The sequence below is a fragment of the Hemicordylus capensis genome, chromosome 9, assembly GCF_027244095.1.
Source record: "Hemicordylus capensis ecotype Gifberg chromosome 9, rHemCap1.1.pri, whole genome shotgun sequence".
NCBI lineage: Eukaryota > Metazoa > Chordata > Lepidosauria > Squamata > Cordylidae > Hemicordylus > Hemicordylus capensis.
The window spans coordinates 26,844,969-26,862,212 of record NC_069665.1 but is presented as its reverse complement, the minus strand read 5'-3'; the positions used below and the strand labels follow the sequence as shown (position 1 = coordinate 26,862,212).

Below are 17,244 nucleotides of genomic sequence, written 5' to 3'. Positions count from 1 at the left end.
TGCTAAGAGGGTAGGACAAGTGTCCCACCCAGCTTAAGGAGCTGTGCATGCTCCCAATTTCCGCTTGTCTGTTAGCAAACAACTAGGTAGGAGGAGGAGCAAGGAGTGATCATTTGTGAGAGGGAAGCTGGGTAGGATGGCTCCCTCCTACTCTGTACTTATACCCAGCAGGAAAAGCCATCCTTCTCCCCCTTCCTCCTAGCTGTTTGCTAGCACACAATCAAAAATCAGAAGCGCATCCAGCTCCTGAAGCTGGGTAGGAAGCTTGGCCTACCCTCCTTGTGAATGTGTGAACTGCCTTGGTGTGTACTTGGGTTATATTTCAGAGCGGGTGGGGATGAATTGGAAGGGTGTGGAGACCTGCACATTGACACTCTTCCTCCACGTGTTTACATGAGCCAGTCGGAATATCATCCAAAGGAGTCTGGCATCTTCAGGGTTAGTTCACTTCATAAACCACCTTCTTCACACAAACCCTCTCTATAATGCAACAATACGGAGTGGTCTGGATCTAATGCTAATGCTGAGCAGCATCGTGTGATGTTAAGGCACTTACTGGGGCCATCTGGACTTCTTGGTTTGATTGAATAAAACTAATAAACTTGGCAGATGTGCTCCCCCAAAATCACCCCCACAGTAGACAGAAGGGCAGTGTTCCCTCCACTTTGTAACAAATAACTGCTAAGGTTTTGGCTACACTTTATTCAAGTGAGCATATATATGCCTTCTTTAAGCATACCTTGAACATGAACGTATCTCCTTATGGGAGATACACTCATGCCCAAAAGCAGGGGTTCCCAACCTGTGGTACTAGATGTGTACATCATCCCATCATCCTCAGCCACAATAATTCATAGCTGGAGATGATGGGAGTTGTAGTTCAGCAACATCTAGAATACCACAGGTTGGGGATCCCTGAACTAGAGAACTGGGTGACTTGCCTGTCCTAGAATTTGGATCTGTCCTGCCAAATTACTGACCACTGGCAGACATATGTTAAATGCACAATGTTCTTTCTAGCATACGTAGAAGAGGCTTGGAATGTAAACAGCTCATGCTATATTAATGAGGAACCACTATATGTTATGTAGATAAAGGATGGACAACAAGATGGTTTATGGAGTAGACCAATCCATGGAGAAAAGCTGGCCTATCTCTTGCCTGCATGCAATGGCCAGTGCCTTTATAAATATAAAAATAATAAAATATACTGTAGATTCTTTGGCACAACTTAATGAACAAAGCACAAGAGGATGTGGCTCTCCAGAAACTCCCTTGCTTCTCCATTTCTATTTGCTTGGAGAATAAAAGGTGTATAAGGAACCATCTAGCTTGAGGACACAACATTGGACATTGGGCAGATGTTGGATGCAAGAACTTGAAATTTAATCCCATCCCTGGCCACTTTTCAAGGTGTAGAGAAATGGCACAAACAGGTATGCAGCAAAGATCACATTCTTGACAATTGTGGAAAAGCACTGCTTTGGAAATGGCACCAGCGTTGCATCTGCAATATTAGATCCATGATGTCTAATTCACACAAGCAAGTCACCACTTGATGTCATCAGATGATGATGATGCATATGCATGTGTGAATCTGCCGATGTACACCTTTTTGACAGCAAGCTACCACTTGCAGAATCTAACCCAAACCATGTCAGATGTACTGATTTTTGTTTCTTAGAAAAGTTTAAAAACAACCTCTTGATCTCTGTCCCAGACGCCTTCATTTAAATGCAGATTTTAAAAAATAATAATCCATCCATCTTTGTTTCTTTCACTAGCAAATATGACACTTTGGGTCAGGATCAGTGGCAGCACACGGAAAGCGAGTCAAACAAAAATGAAAACCAGAAGTCATCCGGGAAGTTCATTGGAAAAACAGAACGATCGGGTAGAGAGCGCAAGATTAATCTTCACCCAAAGAAATCTGGAGATGATCTTCTGAGCCTGCCAGTCAACCAGAGCCGAGCACAATCGAGGGCTTTGATGGTGACTTCTCAGGTATTCCCAATCAGCTTTATTACGTATTGGCTTTTCCCATTGTATTTCTCAGTCATCATATAGACAACCAGTGTTGGAGCTGCAAGGGGGGAAATGTGAGTCTAAATGATATCGTATTGGAGGAGAGCTGGAGTTGTGGCAGTGAGCATGAATTGTCCCCTTTGTTAAGCAGAGTTGACCCTGGTGTGCATTTGGATGGGTGAGACTACATGTGAGTGCTGTGTCCTTAGGGGATGGGGCTGTAGCTCAGTGGCAGAACATCTGTTTTGCATGCAGTAGGTCCCAGGTGCGGTCCAAGTTCACTCCCGGGCATCTCCAGGTAGGGCAGGAGAGCTGCTGCCAGTCATCGTCCAGGGCTGCTCAACGTTGGCCCTCCTGCAGATGTTATCCTACAACTCCCATAATCCCTGGCTATTGGCCTTTGTGGTTGGGGATTATGGGAGTGGTAGTCCAAAACAGCTGGGGGGGCCTAAATTGAGCAGGCCTGGCTATAGACAGTTCTGAGCTAGATGGACCAATAATCTGACTCAGGATAAGGGAGCTTCCTATGGTATTAATTATACTGGGATTCTCAGAACAAATACAACATACAGTTTTGGAGAGAAAATGTGAATGTTTCAGAACTAGGGATATGCAAGTTGACTTGAATTGATCCAACTCAAATTCAAATGAAATCACCCCTTAAAAGGGCAATTTGATTCAAATTCAAAACCAATTTTTGAAATTTGATTCAAATTCAATTTGAAAGCCATTTGGCATCTTTTAAAAATCATTCAGGCCCCTGACTGGTTAAAAAAGGCTAAAAAACAGAGTTGAATTGATTCAAATCCGAATCAAATTTCTGGACCGAATTTGAATCTGATTCGAATCAAAACAAATTTTCAGAATTCAATTCTAATTTGAAACAAATTGAAAAAATTGTTTCATGCACATCACTCTTCAGAACCTCTTCTGGAGGTGTGGCCTCAAGAATCTTTGATCCCCCCAATGTTCTTGATAGCATGCCCTGAGTCTAATATGAAGTTAACTGGGAGAGACCAGATGATGCAAAAGAGGCTTTAATCCAACATTGCCAAAGTACACCGCCCCATCTTGTTGCCAAAGGATCCCAAGGGTCATTTAGCCTCAGCCACCAGATTTAGAAGTGTGCAAAATCTATAGAGATTTATAGAAAGATCAGAATGATAGATTTAGGTATTTTCTAAATATGTTTAGGAAAAAAAGGTGATTAAAGGGAGACATGATAGAGGTCTATAAATTATGCATGGTGTGGAGAGAGTGGAGAGAGATAATTTCTTCTTTCTCTCAACACTAGAACTAGGAGTCATCCCATGAAACTGATTGCCAGGAAATTTAGGACTGACAAAAAGGAGGCACTTTTGCACACAGTGCATAATGATCTGTGGAGTTCTCTGCAGTGCGATGTGGGGATGGCCACCAGTTTGGATGGCTTTATGTAGGGCTTAGTCAAATTCATTGAGGACACATCTATCAATGGTTACTATTCTGGATGGCTATGGTCTTCTTCCAGGTGCAGAGGCAGGATGCTTCTGGAGACCAGTTGCAGGGAAGCAATAGCAAGAGAGGGGTCATTCCTTTATCTCTTGCCTGTGGGTTTCCCAGAAGCATCCGGTGGGCCACTGGGGGGAACAGGGTACTGCACTAGTTAGGCCTTGGGCCTGATCCAGCAAGGCTCTTCTTATGTTCTTAATAAGTACCACCTAGAAACTCTATGTGAATCCTTAGTGTGAAGTGTGTATATTATGGTGGAGAGTCAAAGGTTTGAAAGATCAAATGGATGGATATATGAAAACAACAACATTGGGTTCATTCAGGTAATATCCTTGAGTTGGCCCCATCCCACTCTATCAGGTACATATGCAAGAGCATCCCACTCCCTCATCCAGCACACCTTCCCCTTCTTCTAAATGAGTGAGGGGAGATCATCTGAACTGCCTTCTCTCACGCAATCGAAAAACCATATTAATATGGTATTTAGGGCTAAGCACATACAAAAAATCAGATCTGATCTGAATCCAATGTGATCCAGTTTAGAAAATATTGGAATCAGATTCTTGGGCCCCTTGGGGTGTCGGATGTCAGATTGGAGTTGGAATTCCAGTGGGAAATTCAACTTAACATCAGATTGTTCCCCATACAGGTCGATGGGGAATTGTAAAACATTCAGCAAAAATAAAGGGCTGGGGCTAGGACTTCAAAATTTGGCACAGGTGAAGTACAGGATGAAAGGACTCTGTAAAATGAATCGGACAGTCCTACGATGTTTAATTTTTGTTTTGTTTTATGAGGTGCTCTTCACAAAAGCACCTTTTTGCCCATAGTAGAATAGTGCTTTTGCAGCAGAGCCCCGTTCTATTGCTACCAGAATAGTGCTTCTGCACAAGAGCATCTCATATAAAAAAACAAAAATCAGTAAACATTGCAGGATTGTCCAATTCACTTCACATTCATTAAGCAGAGTACTTTCATCCTGTACTTCATCTGTGCTGAATTTCAAAGTCCTAGGCCCAGCCCTTTATTTTTCCTGAATCCCCCCCCGCCCCCATTTCCCCATTGACCTCTATTTCCTTTGGGTTTCAAAATGGTGGTGTGTGCCATCTTGTACTTCTCTCAGTCCAACATGAATTCCAGTATCAATTATGACATTCTGACATGAATTTTGGCAACTCCAATCCAATAACGGGGACCAGGTATCGGACTGGAATTTGGCCAATGTTTACCAATTGCTGCACTGTTGGATCAATTCTGACATTGCTGATCTGATTTTGCACAGTCCTAGTATTTAGATCACATGCAAGGGGCCCATTTTCTGACAGGCATTAGAATACATCGGCAACCAAAATGATACTCACCTTAAACTGTCGGACGTTCCCCTGTGCTACAAGATTGTGCTCATTCTTTGGTGTGATGCAGTAAGCAAGTCTCTAAAGAAGAGGGCAGAGAGAGGAGAGAGTCAGGTTAAGCAAATTGTACCGAGGGTCTGCAAGACATGCTTTTGTTTCATTTTTCAGGAATTCCTTCTTTTCCAACCATGATCCCTGGACCCACTGCCTACCCAACAGATGCCTCATTAGGTCAACTGACTGTTTCACATGGGGCTCGCGTGTAAGCCATCTGACCACCTGATTCTCCTCTAAGACAACTTCTCACAATACAGCTCACACTTCTATTGAAACAGCTTTTCCAAGCTTAGATCCATACAAATTACACAGAAAAACTTGGTTGCAACCATTCTGTGACCTCAACCAATAGCTAGAAAGCTTCAGAGAGAGGCAGGTGGCAAGCCACAGTTTCCAACCTGTTTTATAATGTAAGATGTGAAAGGAGAAGAACAAAATGAGCGCCTGTATGGTTTCTTTCTGAATGCCTGAAACAGACTTACTTCAAAAATTCTTGTTTTTGTGAATTTCTCAAAAATAGGCTTTCCAATAGCAGTGACAGGAAAATTAATATGATCACAGCTCTTAACCATGCACGTTTAGAAATGGTAAATGGGAGGAGAACGCAGTGGAATTGTAATGTAGAATAATGGGACGCACTTTTTCACCATAGAAACCAGCCTGCTCTAAAATTGGATAACAGCATGGGTTCTTGAACTTTTATTTTTAAAAGTGTACGTAAACCATATATGAGAAGCCTTTGGCTCTATGGGCATCCAAACCAAGTTTGTCCTTACTAAGCCCCATTGGGATTCATGGGATTTAAGTTAGTCATGACTAAGTTTGTCATGACTCACTTTGTGAGCCAGGCAACATGGAAATGGGCGGAAGTAGCTAATCACAGTTCCTGCCAACTTACTTTTCTCTGGTCACGTGAACCTGCCCTATAATCTGGATGCTGCCCTATATCTCTCAAGTCTGCGGCTCCCAAATGGTGTACCAAGACACACTTGAACGTTGCATGGAATTAGTGTCCTTCTCTCCCCCCGCCCCCAGCATTGGGGCCATTTGCTGGTTCAAGGGGCAGATTTCTTTTGGGGAATTGGAATCAGGAGAAATGCCTAACTCCCTTCTTCTCCCCCAGCTTTACTTCTCTGATTAAAATTAGCAGCCCCCATACTAGCTCTCAAGTAAAGAAAAAGATGGTGGGACACCGGATCAGAGGTCTCTTGCGACTCATCTGGTTCGACCCTGAATAGGTCAGATTCTGGGAACATTTAGCATCCACGCTTGCCACACGGGAAGTGGAGAAGAGTACTAAATCCTCTCTCGAAACGGCAAATGACTTAAAAGCTGTTTCCAAAAGGTCACCTCTCTGCAAAGTGTTTGTGAAATTAAAGAAAGCAAATTCTTAGCTTAACTCGGGCGATTTTCATTTCAAAGAACATTTCCATGACATTTCATCACTCGGCCACTCACTTGTTTAAAGGTCCCCCGCGCCTTCAGTAATTTATACAGAGCGTATGCAGGCACAAGGATCATTGAAGACGATGCTACCCCCCATCCAACGTAATTGGCCCAAGGTGGGAAGACGTACTCATCATAGGTCAGAGGTTTGGAATTTATAATACTGACTATTACCACAAACTAAGGGAAGAAGGAGAAGAAGGGAAAGATCAATTCTGTTTTGTTTTGTTTTTCACTACATGTTCATTCCTAGTCAGAAGGAAAAGGTGCTTCACATCATTTCTGATGTCATTTGTTGCATGCAAAGATGATCTCAAGATGTTTGGGGGCCATATGTTTATATCAGGGCGGTACATCTTCTGCCCTCCTGAAGCCTTTGGTCTACAAACCCCATCATCCCTGACTATTGGCCATTGTGATTGGGGATGATGGGAGTTGTAGTCCAAAACCAGCCTTGTCTAGACTCTGACCTCACTGAGCTTGAACCTGTAGAAGGGTTATTTATGCCTTATTTATTGCATAATATTATAGGCACTCATGTTTTTGACCAACAGATTTATCATACTTCCAACAAATGTTTCCACTGGTTTACCCAAAGAACAAGACAACAACGGTATTGAAGAAAACATAAATGTGTATCGCTGAACATTTGTTTTGAAATGGACAATCATGGTCCCCAACCAGTATTTAACCAGGGATGCTAACAGAATCTCTCCCCATTGGTCTAAAGGCAGTTCTGGAGCATAGGGAGATCGGTGAAAAATTACTCGCATTGAAAAAGAGCATTCACACTTTGGAAGCATGGAGACTAGTGCTGTGTGTTACTAAGAAGCACATGCGCAGTGTTGATCTGTGTATCAGCTATTATGTATCTGTATCCAATTCCAGAATTCCAACAGCTTTTCACTGTGGTGTCCTTGGCTATTAGCAATCAAAGCACCTGTGAAAATGGCAAATCTGAAGTGGACAAATACCTAGCAGAGACAATTGTTTAATATTGAGTGTCAAGTTAAATCATGTCACCCCAGACAGCCCCAAAGGGTTTTTTTTTTAAATTTGCCTATAATGTTAGTTATTAGGCCCATCACTCACACATCGAGTTAAAGGCATTAGTTGTCAAAGGAAAAGTTTCAGCAGAAATCGACAGCTTTGCTGGCAGGACACCAGTTTTGAAAATCATGCTAAAGCCTAGGCATGAGCCCGAATGCACCCCCATTTGCAGGCAGGGTAGAATGGGGGGGGGAGCAGGGGCAGCTTTCAGTGATTAATGGGATAGGGAAATAAGAGTCTTGCCCGCAGTAACTCTCTTGGCAGCTGTCATACTTTTTTCTCCCACTCAAGATGATGCCACATCATAACCCTGTGGAGTGATGAGCTGGTCTCGTGGCAGTGAGCACGAATTGTTCCCTTTGCTAAGTAGGGTCCACCCTGGTTTGCATTCAGATGGGTGACTACAGGTGGACACTGCAAGACATCCCCCTTAGGGGATGGGGCCATAGCTCATAAGAACATGACAAAGGACATAAGAACAGCCCTACTGGATCAGGCCTAAGGCCTATCTAATCTAGCATCCTGTTTCCCACAGTGGCCCACCAGATGCCTCTGGAGAGCCCACAGGCAAGAGGTGAGGGCATGCCCTCTCTCCTGCTGTTGCTCCCCTGCAACTGGGATTCAGAGGCATCGTGCCTCAGTGGAAAGCCATCTTCACACTTCCATGCAGAAAGTCCGAGATTTACTCCCTGGCATCTCCACATAGAGCTGGGAAGGACTCCTGCCTGAGAGAGCCACTACCAGTTACTGTAGCCAATGCTGAGCTGAGAACATAAGAACAGTCCTCCGTCCCGGATCAGGCCCAAGGCCTATCCAATCCAACCTCCTGTTTCATAGTGGGAGGAAGCCAGCTAGCAAGAGAGGAAAGTATGCCCTCTCTCCTTGCTCTTCCTCCCTAGATGGGCCAATGATCTGACTTGGTATAAGACGGCTCCCTTTGTTCTCAACATCAGCACCATTCTATACCCAAGGTTTGAAGCGAGTCACAGATCTTGGGTTATATGAAGCAAGTAAGTTGGAACAGGCCAAGATTGGCGGGTTCAGACCATGCAAACCATCTTGGCTTATTTGAAACTAAATAGGTAGTAAACGTGTGTGGGGATGGATGGAGGGGAGCACATGTTCCTGAGAGACAGGGATGTCATGCAGAGCTCGGCTCCAACAGAGGTTCTGTACAATGTCTGTGTCAGCCCAGACATCCCCTGTCCGGCTTCAGAGTTCTGGCACACAATTTTGTCTCTACCTTTGAAACCACAAGTGCCAGAAATGTAATTAAAAATGGATTATGCTCAGGATGCTGGGTTTTGTGTGTTGCCGAGAAATTACTTATCCGGTATAAGTAACTGAACAGGAAGCCATGTTTAACTGAGAAACAAGAGAGTTTGATATTTATTACTTACTAAACATAGGCCAAGAAAACAAACTGGCTAACCGTCTCTTATGGGAAAAGAGAGAGAAAGAGAGGGTGGGGGGTAGAACCTCTCAGTTTGAATTTAAGTCAGCAAGTAAGGAGCAGACAAACACTCTGGGACTCCACCCCCAAGCCAGTATATTGAAATTAAAGAAGCATGCCCCATACAGATAACTGAGACAATGTCTGTGGAAAACTCCCAAGATTATAGTCACCACCAAATGTATTTGTGCAGAACTGTGGAGTTCTATCCTTAAAACTATCCACAGAAACTTTACTGAGAACCATCTTCAGTGCTATGACTGCTCTGCTGATATCCGCTAGATGTTTCCACGGTCCTTCACTAAGCTAACATGATTCAAGTTCAGTTTCATCTGTTCAAATATTTAATGCTTTTAGACTCATTTTGGGGGACTTTTTTTGGGGGGGGGGAGGGATTATGACATTTTGCTGCCTGTCTCTTCCTTTATTTTTTCTGGTAATATTTAGCATCTGCTGCTCATCATGGTAATTAGATAGGTTTCATTTGGTGGACCACATCTGGACATAGTTTTTAAGAATTCTGTTATGCTGTACATAATGGCTGTACAAAGCCATGATTAGAGCTCGTGAAAAACATCTTCAAATTTGAGGGTAAAATTAAACACATAATTGTTTTTGCTCCAAATGCAAATGTTTTCCATGTGTTAAAATATTTAAATGACTCCAGATTGCTCATAATATATTCTTTTTAAATAAAAGCAAGTTCTCATTTCCAGAAGTGTTCAATGATTTCCATGGGGTAAAAAAATGATTTTTTTGTTGCAGTGGTTGAAGCTTTAAAATCAAATAAATAAAAATGTCACTAAGCAGCAATCTTGCTCGATCTGTCCTTTGAAGCTGCCTGCTCCTTAACCCAGGAGACAATCCATTTCCTGCACAAAACCTGGCAAGGTGTGGTCCTGTATAACCTGCATTGCTTTCAGTGGGGCTGCAGGGGGGCAATTTCAGGTTGATTGTCCCCTAATAATCTTGACAGCTATACATTTCTTTTCCTAACCAAGCAATTTCTACCCCAATCCCTTTCTGGGTCATCAATTGCAAGTACATAATGGATCCAATTGCATAGTTCCATTGGAATGCTAATCACTGCTTTTGGACAGTGAAAAGACAGACAGTCTTAACACCTATTCACATGTTCAGTGCATGTATAATCTGTGTACAGGGTTTACATGTACAGATCTGTCCATACACACAACGAACACTTGTACACTGAGTTTACACAGGTACGGATCGTCTGTCCACATACACAGTTATTCACTTATGTTGAACACAGGTAGAGTGGGACACTTCCTATCTGTACCATCATTTAAGGGGGTCTGTGTACCCAGGTTCATTTTTAACATAAATGCAGGTACAGTCATTCACACAAACATTTGAACAAGTGTACAGACCCCTTTATGCACATACAATGCAATGTGTGAAGAGGGCTCCAAGGAAAATGAATACGGAGGCAATGGGACACCCTGTTGCCAGCAGTCAGAGGAGTGTGATGGGTTGTGAGTTGATGGGACCAACCACAATGACCTAATGAGAACTGGGTTCTTGGAAGATGCCAAAATGCCCCCAAGTAATGCTATGTTGTCAGAGGGGTTAGAAGCAGGCCCAATGAAATTCACCTTGGGGATCCTTTTGGGTGAACAGTAAGACAGTCCAATAAAGGAACAGAAAAATGAATAAATAAAGCACTAGACACAAGGTCTGACATTCGGACGATGTTACTGGAGCTTCTTCAATGGGATGAGACTGTGGCTCAAGGGTACAGCATCTGTTTTGCATGCAAACATGCAAAAGGTCCCAGGTTCAGTCCCTGGCAGCATCTGCAGTGAAGGCTGAGAAAGATCCACCCAGTTCTCTGTAGAGCTGCTGCCAGTCAGTGTAGACCGGGGATTCTCAACGTTGGGTCCCGAGATGGTATTGGACTTCAACTCCCAGAATCCTCAACCAAAGGCCACAGGGGCTGGGAATTATGGGAGTTGAAGTCCAATACCATCTGGGGACCCAGCGTTGAGAATCCCTGGTGTAGACAATACTGAGCTAGATGGACCAATGGTCTGACTCAGCATAAGGCCACTTCCTACTCCACAACAGCAACAGGATTCCCATCAAGTAATTTAGCCAGGATGTAATTTAGCCAGCATTTCCCATCTACAAAGCACAGTCTGGATGGGACCGTGGCTTCCTATCCATCCTGCAAAGCAGAATGGTAACCCACATCCTCATCCACGATCTTGGATTACGTTACGCAAAGATGTTTGTTGGTGAGTTTTCTATTCTGCAAAGCATGTTTTGCAACCATGGCTTATTTATTATTTTTAAACAACAACAACAAGAGCTGCTTACCAATAAAAATGCAGGGCTAACAAATTTCCAACACAGTCTCCAATAGAGACCTGGTTTGAAGCCCATCATCTGCTGTATGTCTTCACTGAATCTGTCCACACCTAAAAATTAAACATATTAAGGATTCGTAAAAGATGACATCAAAGCAGCAGAGCAGGGAGCAATATCAGCAAACGACAATGACAAAACTAGACATTTGCTAGATTTACAAACTTTGGAGAAACTATTTTGGCCACTTTGGAAGTATGGCATTTGGCCCTCAAAGTAAAACAGATGGATAGATGCATCTCTAAAAATATCCTTTGTTCAATTACAAGTATTGTTTTTTTCTTTGCAAGCATTTGTAATAAGAAATTATTACCCTAAACATAATAAATAAATTATTACCCTCATTCACAATCGCTTGTGTGGATAGCACGCACAACTGACAAACTTATAGCTTAATTACCCTCAAAACCTCTCTGCCAGAAAGCAATGTTTTTGTTGCTGCTAAAATGTCAAATGAACCTTTCAGCTACACAGAGTTTCATGCAGGTCACCAAGGCACAGTGGGGAGGAAAAGGGAGGGAACCAGCAGGTTAACTCAGAAAGCAAGAGATAGATAGAGCTGTGCCAGATTCGGCCACTGATCAACTGGAACATTACCTAAGGCCATAACAAATTGTGCTTTATAGAGCAGTGGGTCGTGGTGTGTCAACAGAAAACATCTGTTACCGGTCTGAGACAGAGGACTTACATTTCTTTTGTCTTTCCTATTAGTCGGGATGGGGAGAGGAGGAGGAGGAGGTGGTAGTGGTGGTGGTGGTGGAGGAGGAGGAGTATGGACTGTGAAAGAAGGAAGCTCCAAGAAGTTCTGTTTAACCATAGAGAGAGCCAGTTATGAGTCCCATATCTAGATTGCAGCTCTTCTAAAGGGCCAGTAAACCCTAAGTTCTCAAACATGGGTCCCCAGATGTTGTGGAACTACATCTTCCACTCTCTCCAAGTTGCTGGGGATAACGAGAGCCATCTTATTATTTTTTCTGTGTAAACCACTTTGAGGACTTTTTCCTCTGAAAAGTAGTATATTTTTTGTTGAAAAGTGATATCGTTAAGAAGTACTGCATTTACCTGAATCTTAGGGTTTTTTCCCCTAAGCTCTTTGGTGTTGAAATCAGGTGGTTGTCTTAAATTCAGATACCTGTTCATTTGGGGTATATACAGATATAACTAGTGTTTAAGCTCTATTTGTAAAGGGGTTGTCTGAAATTCAGTCATCGTCTATTCAGGTAAACATGATAAGTAGATGGCCTTGTAGAACCCCTGAAAAGTGGAGATTCAGCACCTGAAGAATCTCTCTCTCTCTCATTTATCTATCTATCTATCAAATTCCGATACCACTCAAAACTCATGTCTCGGGGCGCAGTAATATGAACTTGCCATTCACATGGAAGAGGGCATAATCCAAACCCAACATCCTCTTTCGGATGGTCACAGAGAGCATGAAGAGACCTGCAAAAAGGTCTCTGCATGTCATGGGGCTTAAGAAGTTTCTGGATGTCCAGAGCACAGAATTGGACCCTGTGTGGTTCTCCCATGGGCAGAAAAGGTCAAGGGCATTGCGACACATGTTATGACCATCCAGAGGGCACAAGATGGGGATCACCGTTGGCCTCCATCATGGCGTAAGTGCAACTAAATGCTCCATTCTGCTGATGGGAGGAGACGGCTGAAGCAGAGAGAAAGAACATCTGGAGGATTAAAGAGTGGATGATGGTGAAGAAGAAAAAGAATCATGGTGGGCGAGATTGATTAATGTTGACTTCTTAAGGGATGTGATAGACAGTTTGAAATTATACAGCCCAAGCAGAATTACTTTAAAGAATCTGAATTGTTCAGCAGCTTTTTTAAGATGGGGTGGGGGGGAGAAGCAAAAGGGAAAAAAAGGAAAAAAGAAAAGAAAAAGGCGGGTGGAGGGGCTTTCAACCAGCTTTATGTTGTTTAGATGATTGTGTCTTCGTTCCTGCAGAGTCGCCAAAGTGCTTAGGGAACCTTGGCAGAAATTCTAAAAGAAATCCTCATCCAAGAATGTTAACATCACAGGCAAGGCGCTTGAGGGGAAAACCAGAATGACAGTTTCACAAGGGAGCAAAGTTCATAGTAAAACTCTTTAAGAAGGCACCTGGCTAGGACCAGGGAAAAGAAAAGAGGCAGGACACTCTGCTCTGTGCTGAACTCATGAATGCTGCCAGAACCACAAACATACAAAACAGTCTATGTCTATATGCACACACAACACAATAGGGCAAGGAGGTGAGTGATGTACTGGGTGGGACTTCTGGTGTAGAGCAGGGCTGCTCAACTTTGGCCCTCCTGCAGACGTTGGCCTACAATTCCCATAATCCCTGGCTATTGGCCACTGTTGCTGGGGATCATGCAAGTGGTAGTTCAAAAACCACTGGGGGGCCTAAGTCAAGCAGGCCTGATGTAGAGCTGGATAACAGCACTACCGTTATTCACACAACTGAAAATTAGGTAGGGCAAGTATCTTACCCAGGTTTGTGAGTGGTGCATGCTCCCAGTTCTTGGTTGTGTAGGAGCAAACAACTAGGTAGGAGTGGGGGAGAAGTAATTGTGTGGGATACAGGAACTGGGTAGGACAGCCTCATGCTACCCAGCATTTGACCGAGGAAGGAGGAAAAACTGCCTTACTCAGCTCCTGACTGCTGTACACCCAAATTCTGAACTTAAGGCTGGATTCTCCCAAACTAGAGTTGAGTGAGGAAGCTCCTCCCTCTCTCCATTCCGATTGGCTGCCACGGCTGTCCTTCATGCAGAGGAGGGAGCCTAGCTGCCAGCTCCACCTCCTCTCTACAATCTCTCTGATTGCAGTTTGAGTCCTGGCCATTACATCTGAATGTGGACAGGTAAATGCGGGATGGTGCCAGTGCCGGGGGGCAGAACTACAGTTTCACTGGACCCTCAGTTCCACCGTATGTGGCCAATATGTGAGTTTGCTCCCCACCCCTCTTTGTTGTTTTTCTGGTCCGTAGCTGTAATCAAGACAACGGCGATGACAACGACGTCTACCACTACTTTCTGCTCTTTCGTCTCTCTCAATCTCTTTCCCCTTTTGAACCCTACTGCCTCACTCGCCATTATTTCAAACGGCCGCGAATTCATTGGCAGAACGAGGGTGTATAAATGCAGTCAGTACATGAGTAAATATTTTAATTGCACCAACACATCTTGCTAGTTTTACGATGCATGCCGTGGTTATTAACTGGAAACCCCTTGGGGGTCAAGGCATGGGAGTAAAATTTTAAAAATGAAATCGTTAAAAGTAAATCACAAACGGCCTCATCGCAGGAACTGCTGTGTTAATGGGCGGGGGGGGGCAGACCCCAAAGCCAACCGCTCAGTCTAGAGAAGCAACATAAATTACCTGTCCCAGCCAAGTTGCTTCTGCCCTGCAATCACATGCATTTATACGAGATGGGAACAGTGTAATTGAGGGCATAATTAATGTCATGCTCCCAGCTTTCAGGTGGGTCGCCCGAATCTTCCTCTCTCTCAGTTCTTGGCAGCCGAATGTGTGATTAAGAAGCCATTTCTCCTCTGCCTGGCCTGCTGTGTTTAGTAAACTCTGTAAAGAGCTGTTATAATAAATACAGCTTCAGCACGCTCTACCGCATCAGGTTATCTAAGTGCATTCATTTCCACTTGCAGAAAGAGGGGAGAGGCATCTGGCGGTCTTCCTACCAGTGTTATGATAGTTTACACAGTGGGAAAGGGGGGAAAGAATATTAATCTCTCTGCTGCTCCTTTACACTGCTTGTGTCCCATGGCTATCGGACTTACAGAGACCATCGGAGGGCAAAATGCTGTTTCCTGATGGTATATTGCAACTAATTCAAAAGGCTGAGCATTTTGAGATTCGCAGGCTGTTATTTGAGCCTATTTCTAACAGCAAATAGTGAGGGGACACCGTGCCTTGGCGGTATCACTTGAGATCCACATGAGTAGGGTCACAGCTCAGTGGCAGAGCATCTGCTCTGCATGCAGAAGGTCCCAGGTTCAATCCCTGGCAGCATCTCCAGGTAGAACTTGGGGAACTGCTACCGGTCAGTGTTGACGTGGGGACAGATACATACAGAGCTAGATGGACCAATGGTCTGACTCAGCATAAGGCAGCAGCTTCCCAAGTTCCTATGAGGAAATAGTGCTCTATCAACTCCATTTGAGATGCCTAGTGGTTAGAGTCTCAGATTGGGACTGGGAAGGCATGCGTTCAAATCCTTGCTCAGCCAGGAAGGTGACTTGTGGCCACCCACTATCAGCATAACCTATCTCACAGGGTTGTTGTGAGGACAGAACATATGCAGTCTCCTAACCATCAATCAATCAAAGATCAAATACAACCAACAATCCTTTGCTTGTAGGAAACTAAGTAATAATACTTAGCATTTGCATCACAACTGTAGGTGTTCAAGCACTTCCTAAGAAACGTCTCTTATGTCTTCCGGTTCAGATTTATTCTAATTCTTCCTAAGAATCGTTTCTTATCTCTTCCAGTTCAGATCTGGCCACAGTTACCCATGCCTTTGTCATGTCGCAGCTGGATTACTGGAATGCACTCTACATGGAGCTGCCCTTGAAGACTATTTGGAACCTTCACTTGGTGCAGAATGCAGGTGCCAGGGTTATCTCTGGAACTGCTCGCTCACAGCATATTACACCTATTTTGGAAGAACTGCACTGGCTGCCAATTTGTTTCTGGATCCAATTCAAGGTGCTGGGCATTACCTTTAAGGCCCTTAACGGTTTGGGCCCTGCATACCTGAGGGCCTGCCTGCTTCCAAAGGTTTCTGCCTGCCCAACAAGGTCATCAGAGGTGCCTTTGCTCCATGTGCCAACATTGAGAGAAGCTAAATTGTAATGCACATGAGACAGGACCTTTTCGGTTGTTGCCCCCAGGCTCTGGAATGCTCTCCTGGTGAATGCCCACTCTTGGACATCTGTGGTTGCATTTAAAGGACAACTGAAGACCTTTTTATTTGTCCAGGCTTTCCCCCCTTGGGGGCTGCCAGCTCTCCTGCTTCTGTTTGTCTTTTTAATGGTGTTTTATTATTTTTATTTTTTTAAATTGATTTCTAAGTTTGAAATGTGATTTTTATGGAGTTTTATTGTATTTGAACTTTTGTTAAAAAAAAAAAAGAGCAAACAACAACAAAAACCCCTAAACCCTTGGGATGCCTTATGAAAAGTGGTATTAAAAAAAAATCAATCAGTCCATCCTTGTGTGGTCACCTGGAAGTAATTCCTACTTGCCACAGGAAGGCCAGTGTGCACCAGCAACCTTGAAATATTATAGATGTCAAACAGAGTTGGGCAATCTTGGCCTTCCAGCTGTTGTTGGACTACAACTCCCATCATAACCAGCCACGATGTGGCTGGGGACAATGGGAGTTGTAGCTCAACAACAGCTGAAGGGTCAAGGATGCCCACTCCTGTTGCAGGAGGAAAGAAGAAAATGGGCCAAATTTCCCTCTCACAGCGACACCAGTAACTTAAGCCAGAGAACATCCATGTTCTTCTCCTGACCCTGTGCTCTTGAGCTGTTAATTACCGTACAGCTATTACTTTGGAAGGCTGCAGTGGGCCAGAGCTTTGGGCAGCCACGATATCATGGAACGCACAACCCTGCTCACCCCATCCACCTCACACTCACCATAAAACCAGGACACTCCGATGGCTTCCATCAAAACAGCAAACAAGATGGATGTCCCAGCAGCAAATGTATCCAGCAGAGTAAGCACATAGATTCCACCCTATGCCAGAAGAAGAAAACATCCCAAGAGATTAACCCTCTGTTATGCCTCAACCATCCCCAAATACAGACTGGTTGGAATTTAAATGTGGTTGACTCCCTATTTGCTTAAAGAGCTAGTTTTGACAACTGGGAATTCAACTTCCCTGTCCCACCTCCAAGCTTTAGCACCAGGCTGGAGTCTGAGCCTGCCAGGTGGGAGACCCAGAAAGCAGAAGCCC

General features: G+C 43.9%; 1 protein-coding gene across 3 annotated transcripts in view; it reads right to left on the bottom strand.

Moving 5' to 3' along the window:
• Positions 1-1,364: 1,364 nt before the first annotated feature.
• The window catches only part of SLC6A2 (solute carrier family 6 member 2), a 53,752-nt gene continuing 37,872 nt past the window's right edge, over positions 1,365-17,244 (bottom strand). For 2 of the 3 annotated variants that reach the window (XM_053271613.1, XM_053271615.1), the window contains exons 10-14: positions 16,925-17,024; positions 11,215-11,315; positions 6,384-6,551; positions 4,878-4,949; positions 1,365-2,083 (exon numbers count right to left, since the gene is read on the bottom strand). In XM_053271613.1, coding sequence (XP_053127588.1) covers positions 2,060-2,083; positions 4,878-4,949; positions 6,384-6,551; positions 11,215-11,315; positions 16,925-17,024 — 465 coding nt within the window. In that variant the 3' untranslated portion in view covers positions 1,365-2,059. The remainder of the gene's footprint in view (positions 2,084-4,877; positions 4,950-6,383; positions 6,552-11,214; positions 11,316-16,924; positions 17,025-17,244) is intronic. The other variant, XM_053271614.1, reaches the window with a different exon arrangement.